This window comes from Chamaea fasciata, unplaced genomic scaffold, assembly GCF_029207755.1.
Source record: "Chamaea fasciata isolate MVZ Bird 193981 ecotype frontalis unplaced genomic scaffold, bChaFas1.0.hap1 SCAF_1, whole genome shotgun sequence".
NCBI lineage: Eukaryota > Metazoa > Chordata > Aves > Passeriformes > Sylviidae > Chamaea > Chamaea fasciata.
In genome coordinates this window covers 132,841,531-132,859,148 of record NW_027094086.1, presented here as the reverse complement: position 1 = coordinate 132,859,148, position 17,618 = coordinate 132,841,531, and the positions used below count along the sequence as shown (strand labels likewise).

Genomic DNA, 17,618 nt, shown 5'->3' with positions numbered 1-17,618 from the left:
TGATAGTCTGAGAAAGTATTTACAGATAACGAAAATAACTGGTTCTACAGGCTTTGCCAAGAAAAATGTTCTCACAGAACCTCATAGTTATTACTATTATTAACTCTTCCTTTGCTTCACTCAAAGTAATTGCTACAAGAATGCTTAAGACCTTGTGAATGGTCTTTAAGTCTTGTGAATGGTATTCCAGGTAACTTAATGTTGCTTCTTGCTGTCTTTAAACCCTGAAGTATCAGCTGTTATAGATCCCCTTGCAGCCTGAGTTTGTATTTCCAGGGTGAGATCATCAGGACTCCCCAAGCTCTTCCTCTTCCTGTTGGCATTTAATCAATTTTTTTTAGCCACTGACTTTAGATTTATTTGTGCATCTTGCCAGATATTCTTCTTAAGCACACAACAGAACACAAGCCAAGCTCTTCAAGTCAGTACCATGCTTGATAATTTCCTGGAGTGAGAAGACTTTTATGAATAAGCTTTTACATTTCTTTGATGCTTTGGAGGGACATTTCTGGAGGCTCCCAAGGAAAAAAATGTTAAGATGTTGCATGGGTTACTCATGAGTTGCAAGTTATAAAAGATGCCCAGGCAGAGGTATGGGTTGTGTGAGAGCCTGTGGTGGTGAGCTGCTTAATGGTAGATCTTCTCTCTTCACTGTGGGAAGCAAGCCACAGGGACTAAACCACATAGCCATTAGCAAGGATCTTGGCAGTCCCATGATAGTACAGAATAGCCAAAAAGTAGAAAAGCATATAATAAAGGGAAAACATGAGTCACATCCTATAAATGTTTCCAGTTTGGCTTGCCTAAAAAACAGAGCCAGGAAAATGTGTGACACATCTTTGTATTATGAGGTCTGAGATTATGCTTCAAATAAAAGAGAATAAAACCATGAAGATCTAAAAGCCTGTTATTCTACATGGTGCTTTAGAGAAGCTCCCTCATGCCTGTTAAATGATAAAACCCATGTGGTTTTGTAAGAGTACAAATGCAATCAGATGACAATTCATAATGATAAATCTCTTGAATAAGGAAGATGGTATCTGTAGAGAAATAAGAAGCCTCATTCTCTGTTGGATGACAGTGAACACATTATTCTCTAGTTGCCCCAGGGAAACACAAGTGAATAACGTAATTACTGCTCTCTGTTTCATGTTGTGAGTGACCCTGATTATGTATTGGAAAGAAACAAACAGAAACAGTATGTTGTTTCTGTTTGTAGTAAATGAAACTATTTCCTTTCCCCACAAGCTCTTCCAATTTCTTTCCCGATAAGGCTGTTTCAGGAATACTGCCTAAATCTAGACTTATCCAGATGCTCAAAGAGTTAAACCCTGAAATTTCTGTAGAAAACCGTCCTTGCTTTTATTAAAACAATTTTTTTCCATCACTGGTCCTGCCCCCAACTGGATATTCAGGGTCCCCCCCACCACTAGACAGAAAAAGGACACTAAAAGAAAGTATGAAATGTGCTAGTTTGGCCATTTAGCAACGTCGTCTTTCTTGTCAGAAAACTTTCCTTCCCTGGTGCTTCTCCGTACCCTGTGCAATAAAAAGTGCACATTTCACAGGCAGCATTTCTTGTTGTAACTCTGTGAAATGGTATGTTTGAGGCAGGGGAACATATGGCCTTTGTGATGTGGTTCAGAGGGTTTATCTTTTCACTATTTCTGCTGCTCAGTTTGGGCACTTACCAGCCTCGTTTTTGGAATCACTTGGACATACTCTCAGGCAGAGCTGGAGAGCTGGGCTGACTGGAATATACCAGCCTGCTCCAAGTGTTAGATTTGTAGAAAGACAGACTCCTCTTACCTTAGTTACCACTGACCTTTTTTCTGCCTTTCTTTTCAGTGTGTAAAATGAGAATTATAGCTCTTTTCCACAGTGAGCATGTGCTCCTCTAGACAATCAATAAAAGGATGAGAAGATAGAAATCAATATCAGCTTAAGGGATTTGGTTACATGAGATGTCTCTGTAAAGGAAGGAAAGCTAAGATCTCTCCCCCAAGAATGAGGTCTGCGTGTACTGAGCTTGTGACTTGGCTAAAAATCTCCTGATTATCTCTTCAGCTCTAAGGGAAGATCTGAGCTTTTCAGCTGACCCTGGCTGGCAGGGACAGAGCCTGCACATACCTCTGCCATTCCTGCTGGAATAGCACAAATAGCACTTTGGTGACAAATGGAACTTCTGCCTATTCCCATTCATTAATAGGGTGACCTTCTCACCTGAACTTGTGATCCCCTGAGGCATATGATACAAAAGTTAAGAAGACATAAAGATTTGGGGTTTGTTCTTGTTTAAAGAGTCAGAAATCCCTGTTGGAAGCTGTGGCTGTGACCTTATTAACAGGGAATAATTTATCCTTGAAAGCTCTCTGCTCATGTACATAGCTCCATTTTCTCAGTAATGAAAAATGCCTCATGTTCTAAACCATCAGAGAAGGATTGAGGAGTCTTCTGAAACGCAGGTCTGCTCACTGAGGCTTCCTAAGGAATTCACATGAACGTATAAGAAGCAAAGTGTTGCACATAATTAGGTAAGTGAGTTGAGTTAGAAGGCTCTTCCTGAACTTTATTCACACAAGAGAAGTAGGACTGCAACAGTTGGGACAGTGGAGAAGGTGGGGTGGAGGAGGGGAGGAAGATTGCCTGGTTTTTCTTTACTGCCCTAAATTTTGCTTGACTTCAAGCTGTGACCAGCTTTTTCCCCTCCCTTTTTTATACTATCTTTTGTGAGCATGCAGAAGAAATCCAAGTTTATGCGTTGTGAAAGATGAGCATTGTGTACTGGATTAATACCATTGTGGTCCCTTGTTTGCATTATTTTGGGGCTTATGAGCTCATGGGCCACAATTCTACTGCAAAAGGCACTGCACAGGCAGAATAAAGCAAAAGTCCAATGTCACAAAAAGATTATGATTTAAACACAAGATGAAGAAAACCCAATGAATATAGGCAGACAAGAAGAATAGAGCAGCCACAATGAGAAGACTAGTGTTGCTAGCTCTGGGGCAGGAGAAATGTCCCCATAACCTTTGGCAACCATTAGGCTGTTGGAATGTTAATTCCCCATCCTCTACATTGTCCTCAGTTTGCTCAGTTTTCCCCTCAAGGATTTCTCCATTCTTTTAATACAAATCATCATTTCTATTGAATGAATATTAATCATTTTACATGAGAAAAATAATCATAAGCAAGTAGAATTTAGAAGAAAAATAGCTGGAAAAATTAATCTTCTCTGATATATCAGAAAAGTGCATTAATAGGTAATTTACAGAAATAATCTAGTTTGCATAAAATAGAAATAGACTATAATCTACATGCTTTTCTTCTTGATAAAATGATCTGTAACTTGCCTGACAAATCACACTGAGGTATCTGCCTTCTCTTATTCTATTTGCTGTGTATTGAATTACTAAAAGCCTGTCACTTAACAGGTTTACTGTTACACTCTCGCCTAATGAAATTGCAGTCTACTTTTTAAAAAGTGATCTAGTAGAATTTTCACAGCATTTTAATCCTATTTTATTTTATCAACAACAACAAAAAAAAGAGCCTCATTTTGTTCTAGTTCATGTTCTGTCCTGTAAACTGTAACTATTGCTTACTCTATGTTTGGTTTCTAGGTGCACTTTTTCAGCAGTGTTCAGCATACACAGTTGCTGCAGAGTCTTTTTGGGTTGTTCAGAATTGCTGAAAAAGCCCCTCACAATTGTGAATGATCAATATAAGGTGCAAAATATTGGTTTGGATATTCTATTGCATAGTAGACCAGGTGTAGGTTTCCTTTTGTGAGTCATATTTAAATTCTCATACCACCAAACAGTTCATTGCACTGATTCATGTAATTAATGTTGGCACCTGCTGTAGGTGGCACCTGCTATAGATGTACTGATAACAGCAGTTATGGCCTGATATGTGGAAAGTACATAACATTCAGCACAGCTGAGTCCTGCAAATTTTTCCTCCTGCACCAAAAATATTGTAGAAGGATGTGTCCTTGACTGTGGCATGTGAATATTGTTGTATTTTCCCATGCCTTTGGAAAAGCAGCGGTGGCTTGCAGAGATTTCACATCCCATAAAGGACTGTTTTCCAGGCAAGTATCTCAAGGTATCCAACCTGAACTTAGATCCTGGTGCTGCAGAGGGTCTAGCTGAGAATTGTCTGAATGTCACAAATCTTGTGGCAGAAATTTCTTTGGGCTTTCAGTTCACACAATTTTTGCCAAATTTATTACCCATTAGTATTACACATTTCATTACATAGTCATGGATAACTTATGATTAGTTTTATGTATTAAAAGAACTGAATAAATTGTGGCTAATAATATCTTTTCTTGATCTTATGATAGTCTAGGAAAATAAGAATATCCGTGACAAGATCAAAATATATGATCATAAGTCACAATTCCCAGACTGTTTCTAAATGTATTTTGGGGCTCAAATATAAAAATATCCATCAGCTTGAAATATCACTAAATTTAGAAAGCATTTGCAGTGTTGAAATATATCTCTTCGGTGTCTTTGAAAAGAATACAACTGTTGAGCTAAGGGATAGTCTACAAATGCCTCTCAGAAATGTCAGTTAATTAATCATAGGGTCACAGAATGGGTGAGGTTGGAAAGGACCACAGTGGGTCATCTGCTCCCACCTCCCTGCTCTTGTAGGGTCATCCTAGAGCACATTGCATAGGATTGCATCCAAACACTGCTTGAATATCTTCAGTGAAGAACTACTTCCAAAGCAAAATAAAAAGAAAGTGCTTGTATACTCAAATTGGACAGATAAGAAGAAAGGCAGACATTAAAATAAGAATTTTCTGTCTGATCTGATCTGAAAAATTGAGGTGAAAACTTATTTTCAGACACAGTAATAGCATATCTTTGTAGTGACTAAATGGTTAAAAGCTGATGGGATATTCAGATTAATGGCACTTCACAAAACTGTGGGTGAACTCTGCTGGCATGAAGTGTCTTAGCTTGTCAGAAGGCAACTTCTTCAGCTGAAAATACGTCCTCTGGTGCATACAAAAGAGATAAGGAGACATTTCTCATTTGCAAGAGAGATCTGAAAAGGCTTAAGTAGCTGTGGTGCCAAATATGAACACTAATTCAGTATTAGTAAGTATTGGAATTAGGCAAGACTGCATGTCAGCCTCTGGTCTCCCAGACAAGCATCAAGGAGATGGATAGGACAGTACATAGATCACAGTTTTTCAGCCTTGGCACAGAGCATGTCTGAGCTGTTATATCTGGTATCAGTCCAAAGAACCTTAAGGATACAAATTTCATCTGACTGCATTTGTGAAATCTGGCTAAAGCAGGATACTGGGGTTTTACAGCCCTAAATATCACTGCTAGTACCATTGCCAGGCCATCAAACCAGTCAAAAACTTTTCTGCATGAAGCCTAGCTAAGGACTCTAAAGGGCCTTGTGCTTTCAGAGGTCTTCCGAAATGTTGCAGGCTCTGTGGCCAGGGCCTGCAGCCTCACAAAATCATGATGTTGGTGCAATGACCGCCAAACACAGGAACAGCCCAGCTTGAGAAGGTTCACCAACTTTCAGTACCAGCCATGAAACAAAGCAGAAGAGTACAAGTCCTCACTCCAGCCCTGTCCTTCTGAGCCTGTTTGAAGCTGTGATCTAGACACACTATGAGTTAATTGTTATAGCCACAGTAAGTTCAGCCACTCCTATGCACTGGAAATAAGACCCATCAAGAAAGAAGAATTAGTCTTAATTGAATTAATCTTTGCTTATATTCATCTTTAGTTCAGATTAGAGAGGAGTCTAGAGTTCCCAGGGATGCTTCTAGGTGAAAGCAAAAGAGTCAGAAGTCTTGAAGGGAATTTTCATAACTGTTAAGCAGAACTAGACAATTTCTTTAGCTTTGCGGCCTTCTAATAGCTGTTCAGGGTGCTCATTTGTAAAAGAAGGGAAAGACAGCAAAATGGCTTTGTTGTCTTTTGAAATGTCAGTGGTGTAGTTGATTCTGATGGATTTCAAACTATTCAGTAGGTTACCCTTTCATTGCACCCATACCTGTATAAATGAACCTTACCCCTGGCTGTACTTCAAAGGCAGGAAGCTTCAAAGATTTATCTTCATCTTCATTCCATATCTAGAGGGCATACCTCTTAACAGAGAAACATGTGCTTGGTCTCTGCTGCAATGATTTTTATTTGCCATAGGGAACCTTCAATTCCTTCTTTTCTGAATGGTCCTTGTACCTTTTAGTTTTACTAATGCTTCCCACCGAAAGCAATTAGGGATGACAGTGTGTGCCCTAGTTCTAATAATTTGCATTTTCTGGCAAGCTGTTTATGAGAACAAGATTGCCATCTGATTTATGATGACCCTATGATTTTTGTTTCAAATAAGAAAGCAAAGACTGAAAAAAGACAGTCAGCCATGTAGTTGGTCCATCTGCTGACATACAAATTGTTCTGTAAGGTACATTTCTCATTCTCTTAATCAAGTTTAGCTTTTCATTTCTAAGAGTCTATTCTACAAATTAAGAGACTTCTCAGTCCCAGATTTTGCCTGGATTTTAGCTACATTTGTTTCTGTCTGTGTTAGGCAGTGATGAATATCTTTCCATTAAAAATCACCTGCAGGCTGGATGGCTACTCTTTGGCCTTCTGTTCAGAAGTAGTGCTGATTTTTGAAGCAATGTGTTGTGTCCTGGCTAAAATGCAGTGAGAGAGTGCTTCTCTTAGTTCCCTCCTGTTAAGCAGTTGGTTCTTCATTTATTTGTGGGTGTTTCCTTCATCTCTACAGTTCCACTATTGTGTAACTTCTAGTGCCTGCAATGAGATGTAACATTGATCAGCACTGAAAAGCACCAAGATAGATGGATTTTTCAACAAGGACTGCTCTTTATTTGGCTTTGATGTAGGACTACTTGCTATCTGGTCAGCCTCCAGTTTAGCAGTTATTTATAATATACTGTCCTGTAAGCATCTGACTCTATCCCCGCTGAGCAAGCCAGGCATTGTGAAGTCTCATCTTTATTAAGTATAAATCACATTTTCAGTTATTTTTTATCTCCCCTTAGATGATATTGCTGGTTATACTATACTAGCTGGAATTAATTTTCTGATAAGGAGAATTTGGCCTGCTTCTCTCTCTGTCAGGTCCTTTTCATATGCTGTACACACAGAGCTTACCCATATGTGTGTCTTTTGTCATTAGAGCTGTCTTTATAGCTGCACAGTTAGCAGTGAATTTCACTACTGCAAAGGTCCACACATTTAATATTCAAAAAAAGGATGATCCTGCAGCACTGAGAGCCTTCTTGTTGCACGGGTCTATGGAAATTCCCTGACTCTTGCTGCCATGGTCTGACTGGTATCTCTGCAATTTTATCCTTGAAAAAGGGGAAGGGTGCTCTGTTAGTGTCTGACCTATGTATCAGTCCAGACTCAATATTGCAGGGCTGGATGGTCAGACTATGATCTTTGACTGACGTTTATATGCCTAATGTTATGTTTAAATGCTTGCAGGTGACAGCCCCAAGAAGATTGTTTCAGGGGAACAGAATAAATCACGCAGAAGGGTGAACGCAGAGAAAAATATAGGGAAACTGCATTCTTAGGGCCCAGGCACCCTCCTGTCTGACATTTTCCTCCTTCCTAGACAATTTGTGAGAATGTAATTTATTGCTCACATTTCCCCTGCTGTTGTTCTCGCCTTCTGCAGTGACACTGGAATGAATGCTAACACTTTTCCAAGTCTCTGACTTCATTAAATGCCCACAAAAGCTGGACTATACTCTATTAATTCCTGGCTTTTTCACTTTGTAATGTTTCTTCTGTTCATTTTTAACTATAGAAAAATCTGAAATCCAAAGTTATTAGGATTTTGGTTTTAAGCAAACTGCTTTACAGGGTGGGGTTTTTCTGGCTTTTGTTGGTAGAGCTGGATGACTTTCAGCCTTAGTCACTCTGCTTTAACTACTGTAGTCTTGCAAGCCCTGGGTCACTGATGCAATCCTGATGCTTGGATGCTGATTTCTTACCAGCATGATCTTTTGCAATACTGTAGCTCAAGTAAGGCACATTTAGTTTTATATGTCTGGAAATGTATCAGCGTGTCAAGGTTAAGTCACTGAATGTGCCAGACAGGCGTATTTTACACACACAGATTAAATTCTGAAACTGCTCGTGTTGCTTAGCCACAGCTGTAGCTTCATTTGTTATTGACTGCTCATAAATGGATTTGCTGCAGGAGACAACAGGCTTGCAGTTACTCCTCTGCTCTGTGCAGTTTACAAAAACTCTTTCCTCAGATTCTAAGGCAAGAGTAAAACAATGTTTTATTTAAATTCTGGAGTTCAATTAAGTGGCCAGAAGACCTTGTAGAGTCTGGGGCAGGAAATAAATGAATTGATGATCACATTTACTAGCCCAGTCCAACCTCTGGAAATCAAACTATTAACAAACAAACAAACAAACAAAAACAAAACAAAACAAAACAAAAAAAACCCCAACCAACCAAACAAAAAAAACAACAAAAAAACCACCAAAAATACCACACAAGCCTTTCAGATAATCTGTGGGTTTTGCTTGTTTGGAATTCAATGTGATAAATAACTGCTTTTCCCCAAAGGTAATTTCATTCAATGTGACTGACTTAATTGGGTTCAAATTTTCACAGTAAATAAGTCAAGGACTTAGCCCTGTCTGTGGGAACCAAATGAAAAGCAGCCTGCATTTCAGAGGGGCTGTAAGTTCCCACCAAGCAAAACACTTCCAGAAGTATGTCCCTTTTAGCTAGATTCGTGAATACGGTGTCAGGCTGCCAAATTCAATCCCTCTAGGATGCAGCTGTATTGCCAAAATAAGCAACTTGATTTTATATCACATTTTCAAAGCCAACAGCTCAGTGCCCCCTACTGACTAAATATTCTCGGCAGCCAGCATGGATCCCATTTCAAAGGCCCTCAGACCAATGCTTTTCTGTTTCATTGCTGCCCTCCGTCTTCTTACAGTCCCTTTTCAAAACTTCTATTTATACATTTTCAAAGTAAATATTGTTTTTATGTTCAACAAAAGACATGAGCATTTCTTAATTCACTTTATGAAATCTAATTGTGATTCATGTCTCTCTTTGTGTTGAAAGTCTTTCAATCACTCAGATAGTCCTTGCAAGACAGGACAGTAAAATACTGTAGCACAGATAAAAAGCTCCTGGCTTAATATTAAACAGTTGAAGATTAAATAAACGCCAGGAATTGCTGTTAAAATGCTTCTGTTTCTTCAACAGGACCTCAGAATGGCTGTGGTGGTTACTTGTCAACTTCAGCTTCTACCTTTGGCCCTCCAGTCTCCAATGTGACCAGAAGATACGAGAAAAATCTGCACTGTGTATGGATCATAACTGCACCTGCAAACAAACTGATCAACCTCACCTTCACTTCATTTCAGCTTGAAGGACAGTCTGTTCGGAGTTGCCGCTTTGATTATGTCAAAGTAAGACAGCTGAGTATTTTAACAAGAAAATATCAGTGAGATACAATCCATTATCTTCTCCATGAGGCTAACTTAATTAATAGAAAATGATCTTAAGAAGAAATTAAATTCCTTAATATAATTAAATTTTTTCATTGGGTTAGATTACTACTCCAGATGTCATTTTGCCTTTCTGGAAACCAGTAAGAGTTTTAACATTACACAAGCTTCTGGTCTTAGACTGCTCCTTTAATGAGTATTTATTTCACAGAATAGAAACAAAACAAAACTCAGACACGTGTAAAGTAAAACTTCAGAGTAAACTTGCAGATTCATTATCACATGCAATTGCTTGAAAGGACTAGAATTAATAAAATTTTTCATAATTTTTGAAAATAAAAATTTCCATATTTTTTATTCTTCCACCAAGGAATGTTATAGATCCTGTTGAACATTTGAGATACTCAATGAAACAAGGAATTCATTCTACATTTTGATGAATAAAATCAGTCTTCTCACTGAAAGGCACTTTGAGTTTACATATAATAAAGAAATGAGAGTGCCAAATTAAAATGTAATCATTTTTTATAAATTTGCTGAGACGGGACCAGAATGTTCCATAATGAGATTTACCCTGTCCAACAGACTTAGTTAATATGGCAGTGAATTATTATGGTAATCAAGAACATCCTGTTAAAGCACAAGAGAACACACTGGACTTTAAAGTAAACGAAATTGTAATGGAAGGAGGGTCAGGGAATTTTATTTATCTTTATTTGTTTGTTGTGCCTAAACTATTAGTGGTTTATATATTTTGCTTCTTTCAGCTTTATGATGGAGCTAATGAAAATGCCAATTTAGCTGGCACATTCTGTGGATCTACAGTGCCAGCTCCTTTTCTTTCTACCCGTAATTTCTTGACAGTGACATTTGTCACAGACAGTTCTGTGGAAAGGGCTGGTTTCAATGCCACCTACACCATAGTAGATCGTAAGTATACATATATATGCATGCATATATATTGTTATGACTCTTTTATGGAAATTCATATTTAAATAATAACTCAAAATTTGTTCTAGACATAAGCCTCAGGAAGGGGCAAAGACAGTCAGTAGTACAGCATCTTTAGGCAAGCTGAAAGCAGCTTGAGTGCAGTACAATTCTTTTTGGCCTTAGCTGGCTGGGAGGAGATTGTCAGTCTGGGATTACTAAACAGAAATGCTCACAGATTGTTAACAAATAGGGAGCAAACATTTCTTTGAGTTCTGTGACATATATTGACTGCACTACCATGTATTTTGCTTTTTGTTTTCCTTCTAGAGACTCAAAGGCAAACACAAAAGTATACCATCCAAAACTCAATTTCATTTGAGTTTTGTTCAAAATATAATTTTACTGTTTTCACTCTATGATGCACTTGCTACTGTTTTACACAGGTCTGTGTGGAGGAATCTATAATGCAACTTCTACATCCCTGACTGCAACATCTCCTAATTTTCCAAATGAATATCCACCATTTACTCTCTGCACTTGGGTCATTGATGCCCCTCCACAACAGCAAGTCAGGGTGGTGGTAGAGGCCTTCCATCTCCATTCCAGCCAGGACTGCTCTCAGAACTACCTAGAGTTCCAGGATTCACCAACTGTAAGAAATTTACAGGGGATACCATTCCCCATTCCTATTCAGCTCCCTTCACTCTTTGGAAAGAGAGAAGAAACCCACTATTTGGTAATACATTCATTGATGATCCTCTGTGAGGGGCACATCCAAAGTGTTATTCACCATGCCCCAATAAATGTGTGGGAACTGTACACAGACCTCACAGAAACACTCTGTGCACACATCGAGTTAGACCTGGGCAAGTGTTACACAGTTTTTCACAGCTGAACCAAGTATCAGTGGTTAATCTGCCAAATTTAAGATGCAGAAAATACTGTCCCACAGCAAGTTTTCGTTGTCCTTCCTCACATCCAAAAACCATAATAAAAATGAATACTCAAGCCAGGAAGAGTGTTAAAAAACACCAGAAAAAAACCCCAATATTTATGTCCCTCATATTCTAAACCTTCCTTCATAATTTCTCATTTTGGCATGAGAATACCTCTTATATTCTATTTGATTCTTATAATAATTCAACATGAAATGTTGAGATTTTATTAAGTGATTTCTGGGAGAACTTTAAAATGCAATTTTGTAATTGGTATAGAAAGTGTTGAGAGATTTGTTTACCTTAAGTTCAGTACATATAAAATTGAATTATAGCAATTATTTGTGATGTATTAAATTCCAGGAGAGCCAAGGGTCAGTCCATAGATTCTGTGGCACTGAAACTTTTCCAGTCCCTGAATTTTACTCTTATGATCGCACTGCCATTGTGACTTTCAAGTCAGATGAATATATGATTAACAACGGAGTCAGATTTTCCTATCAAGCAACAGGTAAGCTTAAAGAAATGTCCCAAAAAATCTATGTACTATTCTCTTTGTTTCATACACTGAAATGCGATACAGAGATCTGAAATCCTTACATGTTTCTGGTTTTCTGTCTCAAGGTTGCAGCAGAGAGTATAATCAGACATTTGGTTACCTGAAGAGTCCTGGCTGGCCTGGTCATCACCCCAATAATATGGATTGTTCTATCATTCTTCGAGCTCCCCCAAATCACACAATATCTCTCTTTTTCCACGCTTTCAGTCTGGAAGACAGCACCCAGTGTTCACATGATTTCCTAGAGGTATCATGCAAGTATACATATTTTGTGAGCCTATGTAAAAATCTGCTGAATTCAAAGGATATTAGTATGTTTGGATCAAGTTTGGATCAAGCTGGAGTTGAACTGACTGAATTAGGGACTAATTTATTGCCAAAGTTTTAAGGTGAAACGCACAAAGGTGTTATAGTAAGAAGTTAAACAATACACCCTAGTAAGTCCAAACCCAGTGAATAAATAGTTTCATTATCAGCTAACTTATCCTTACCAACCTCTTGTTGAGGTTACCCAATTAACAGAGTCATCTGGAATAGTTTGTGTTTGAGACTAACATACATGCATGAAGAGAAAGCCATAAATCTGAATGGTTTTATTACAGTGGTAGATTCCAACTGCTTGAATTTTTTCACAAGAAAGATTTTTTTTCCTAAAAAAGCAATTAAAACAAAACAAAATTAAAAAAAAAAAAAAGAAACTAACAAACTCTAGTGACGACTATAAGACACTTGCAAAAGTACTTCGTGTCAATGAAAAGCCTATCTTCCTCCTACACAATCCTCACTCTTGCAGGTTTCCCTGTTCACTGGTCAGATGACAAAAATAAGATGTCTGCGGCAGAATCATTATTTAGCTCTACTTTCATATCCTCTTTACTGTCTTAAGAAATGGATCTAAGCACCAGCATTATTAGAGTGCAGAAAAAAAATCAGATTAAATCTGAGCTGTGTAATATGATCTGTGTCTTAATGTGACTGGGGAAAAGAGCGGTCTGCAGAGTAAAGAATTAATCTTTTCATCTGGAATATTAACATTTCTTATGAAAAGCAAAACAGGGGCTTGAATTGCAGAAGAATATCTTAGCTGCTAAGATGTCAGCCAGGAGATATACACACTATAACATTTAGCTGCCTGTTTCTGATGATACTTGTTCTGTGCAATTATTTATAAAAGTCAGACCAGTTAACAGTTTTTTTTTCCTTCTACACAAGAATATGTGGTAGAAAAAATAGCAGTATTAAAATGACAGCTACAGTATGCATGCAAGTTACTACCTAGTTTGTGCTGTGTTTGTATCCGTGAATAATTGTGCTGGTATATAATTGCATAGGAATTTAATGTTGACAGAATTTTCTGTGTTCCCTGAAGGTCAGAAATGGGAGTGATGTGCAATCACCACTACTTGGCAGGTTCTGCGGAAACACTGTGCCCAGTCCCATCTTCCCCCAAAACCACGTTGTTTACCTTCGTTTCAAGAGCGACTTTTCAAGGACTTATGATGGATACGAAATTACTTGGACTTCATCGTCAAGTGGTAAGGCTGTAGTTACAAAATAACGCTACATAGAAGGAAAATGCAGCAATGTGGAATTCAGCTCTTTTTGGATCCTTCCTCATCACCACTTTAGACCTTCCCTAGTGCCCACAGTCCACTGTATTCAGTCACCAGAGAGAGGCAGTTGTTCCTCAAGACCACTGGGGCAAGATTTGTTTTACAAGATGGAAGCAATTCCCTCTCCTAATGTTGACTTTAGAAACCTCAGATGATGTAGTCCACTTAAGACGAAGATCTCCTTTCAGTGAGAGGGGCTGGAAAATATCAGGAACATCTACCTTGGGATCCACGGAGTGGTGATGCTGGTGGTGACTCAGCTTGCTCCAGTAGTCCAGTTGTGATATGCCCGAGGAGCTAGGCACAAGCACAGCTCAGCCTGAAGAGTTGCCCCAAGTAAATGAACTACCTCTAGTGCTGTGTCGTGACTATATCATGGACACGTTCATGAATGGCTTACAAAATGGCAGTTAGGTAATAATTTTGTCATGACACTGAGTTGCTAGAGGTAGGAAAGCTTGTGGCTAGATGAGAAGTACTGCAGAATAACCATAGAGTACTGGGTGACCCAACGATGGAAAGGCAGAGAAAGCTCAGTGTAGGAAAGTTTCAATAAAGAATGTGGCCAAAAAAAGACAATCCTAACTTTACTTACAAAAATATGAGCACTGAATTGGCTTTTAGTAGTCAACAACAAGATCTTAGGGGTAAAATTGTTTCATGAAAACAAAAGTTCACTAAGATTCAAATAGACTAGCATAAAGGTAGAAATTGTTGGGAAAGGAAGAGAGAAGAAATTGACAGCCACTGTCTTAATCCATAGTTCACACACAAATTGAATGATGTGCACAACTCTGGTCACTTCCTCTAATAAAAATCAGGATTAATAAAGGGCTCAACATTAAGTGGCTTCTGTATGAGGTATGCTGAGATTGTTGGTTTTAATATTCAGTGATGGTCTAATGACCGTTGCATATTCTTAGGTTGCTGAAGGCAGAACCTCAGTTTTATCTCTTGTTAATGTTTTTAGCCACGTTAGTTGTCCCAGCTCACGGTCTCTCTGGTTTTCAGCGTTACCACTGATACTGTACCAATGTACTACATCATGTATTATCTTGTGAAACTAAGCCTTCTAGGCCAATTAACAGTCTCTGCTTCCAGGATGTGGCGGAACATTATACGGCACCACTGGCTCCTTTGCCAGTCCCAGCTACCCAGCGACTTACCACAACAACACTGACTGCGAGTGGGCCATTACCGTGCCCCAGGGACGGATTGTCACAGTGAACTTTGATTTCATCAGCATCGATGACCCAGGGGATTGCAGCAGCAACTACCTGATCCTCTACAATGGGCCAGATGCCAGCCACCCCCCCGCCGGGCCCTACTGTGGAATGGTACGTATTGCCTTCCCTCTGTGACCCCAGAAGTGGGTAAAAGAAGTTTTTACTGTTTCATCTACAAGACCATTTCCCTAATTCTGGCAAGAATTCCACACAGACGAGTGGAAGTGAAGCCATGAGGCGTGTGTGGCGCCTTTGAAGCCTTCCAACACAGACCGTACAGTGACATCTAGTGGGAGGTATCAAACAAGTTTGCTCCGTACTTCGTTGTATTTGTGTTCTAAATATTTGCAATATCCTGAGGGAGAAATGCAGCAACAGTAACTAGAAAAGACCTGAGATCACTGTCAATCTATGATCCAATTTGTACCTCAGCTTTAACTCTCTGTCTCTTCCAAAGGATATTGATGTTCTATAAAGCTTTTAATTTTTCTTGTCTTTCATTTTAGGACACAAACATCGCTCCATTTACTGCTACATCTCATCAAGTCTATATAAAATTTCATGCCGAATATGTGACTTTACCATCAGGATTCCAGTTAAGCTGGACAAGCTAAAACACTGCTTATGAGAAATATATTACCATTCCTTGCTATACTGAAAAGACTTTAGATGATAAAGGAGGCTCGAAGTCCAGTGATGATAACTGCAGCTGAAGTAAGGCCTTTTAAAAGTTACTGTAAATGTAGCTGTTATGAATTTGGAATTCTGTCAAAAAAACCATTGATCTCCATTGTGCTGAAAATAAACTATTACCTACCCAACTGGGAAAAGGAGGTCTTTCTACATATTTTTTTATATTCTTCTACATAATTTCAAAATTGTACAATTAACGCTCTAAAATTTTAAGTACCCAGGATAAAAATTACACATTAGGTTGATGAGAGGACCTAGACATGAAGCCGTGTTTAATTTGTTCCTTAGAGTTTTGTGGTTTTGCCCCAAGCATCTCTGAAAATACCAGCTGAAGTTTCATTCAAATTACCTGAAATCAGAAATTGCTAAAAAATGGACCCTGTCCTATAAACACTTACACAGATAACTGTGCTGAAGAACTTTCACTAATAGTGTACACTGTGTATAAGAACCCAGCTGAATCAGTACTCGAGCATTCACTGAAGTTTAACACAGCAAGGACATGATGTGGTTCTAAATCTTAACCAGATTAAGAAGTAATATCAGGATCAGAGCCCTATGTTCAATATATACAGATATCTGTGTTTATACTTATTGAGTTATATTTTCAGGCTTCAAAGCCTATTTTACAACTGAATATAAAAAACTTCTGAGACTTTCAGTAACTATGTCACCCTTCTAGTCAACTTGTAGGAAATTTCCTAGACATTTATGAAACAGACATAACTTTGGAATAGGGCAGACATAAAAATATCAATTGACCTTTGCCTACAATTAGTTTTTCCCTTCCCCAGGCTAACACACATCATACATAAAAGATGTTGTTGACAGGGTATACAGAGGACACTGATTCCCACCATGAAGCATTTATTGTCACAATCCAGAACAAATGACCAATTCGTTTCCTCAATGTTAGCCGTGATGGACAGGCAAGAGAAATTTGCACTGCAGAAAAGGAAACGGGGCATTATCTGAACTCTCATTTCACAACTATTACAAGGAGTTACTCACAGTGAAAGCAATTCCTTAATGTGATTATTGAAGTAATTAATTATGAAAGAATATTAAAGTGTATAAGTGGCAGTTTTAACAAAATCTAGGAATTCTTTGAAGATTTCCCAGTGAATGCTGAAAAGGCCATCATTCCACAAACATACAAAACTTTATAACAGCTGAGCAGATATTCTGGTTAAGATAAAATCTAGAAAAAACAAAGCTGACAAAAGGGACAAGCTATAAAATACGACCCAAAATCCTCTCATGGTAAGCTAGAAAAAGAGAAACCTGTGACGTCCCACTGGCCAACAGAATGAGATGTAAGTCACCATTTTATAACTATCCAAGAACTAAGAAAATCTGAGCCTATGTACAGGTGATACTCCTGCTAACATGCCTAAGTATAACATGGAGAAATGAATGAATGAATGTATTTAGATGAAATTGGGAGGCATCTATGTCCTACTGAGCTGCAAGCAAAACAGAAAGTTCTTCTTGTAAGGAAAGACATAAAACACTATATAATCAAATTAAATATTTTCAGATTAGTAGTCTAGAAAACTTTTGCTGAAAGTCCACTCAAACTGACGCTGTATTTGAGTCAAAGGATGATGCAGTCTTTGTCCATATTGTTTATTAAAACTCCCTACAGAGGATAGCAAGCAGTAAAGAAACATCTGAACTGTCTGAAAATAAAGCCACAAAATAAATTCTAAAGACAGCAATGTGTAAGAAATTCCAAGTACAATCAAGTGTGGATTGAGTGGTTTGCCAGCAGAGGTAAGGAGGACTGCATTTCTCCCCTGTGGAACACTGCATCACAGGTTTTATGAATGTCCATCGTGGCTCTGACCTTTCTCTGAATCACCATGGATTTGGTGCAACTGGTGAGCCAAAGCTGCAGCTGGCAGAGAATCTCCTCAAGATCTGGATGCTGTCACTTGCTGCTAGGTGGCTGGACATGGAAGCATCAGATTTTAGGCAAGAATCAGCTTGGCAAGAATGTTGTCGTTTTCTGCATTTCACCAGCCCAGAGCACAGCTCAGCTAGAATCCACACATGAAAGGGAAGGATCTGTCCCTCCAAACACTGCCACTGCAGGCAGTGTCCTGTGGTATGTTCATTGCTCCTGCTAAAAGTGGATCAGCCCT

General features: G+C 38.6%; 1 protein-coding gene across 1 annotated transcript in view; it reads left to right on the top strand.

Moving 5' to 3' along the window:
* CUBN (cubilin) overlaps nt 1-15,596 on the top strand; it is a 141,679-nt gene extending 126,083 nt beyond the window's left edge. The window contains exons 60-67 of the mRNA XM_066198415.1: nt 9,268-9,473; nt 10,280-10,442; nt 10,889-11,097; nt 11,744-11,891; nt 12,005-12,186; nt 13,309-13,474; nt 14,654-14,889; nt 15,285-15,596. Of these exons, the coding sequence (XP_066054512.1) occupies nt 9,268-9,473; nt 10,280-10,442; nt 10,889-11,097; nt 11,744-11,891; nt 12,005-12,186; nt 13,309-13,474; nt 14,654-14,889; nt 15,285-15,392 (1,418 nt within the window). The 3' untranslated portion in view covers nt 15,393-15,596. The remainder of the gene's footprint in view (nt 1-9,267; nt 9,474-10,279; nt 10,443-10,888; nt 11,098-11,743; nt 11,892-12,004; nt 12,187-13,308; nt 13,475-14,653; nt 14,890-15,284) is intronic.
* The last annotated feature ends 2,022 nt before the right edge of the window (nt 15,597-17,618 follow it).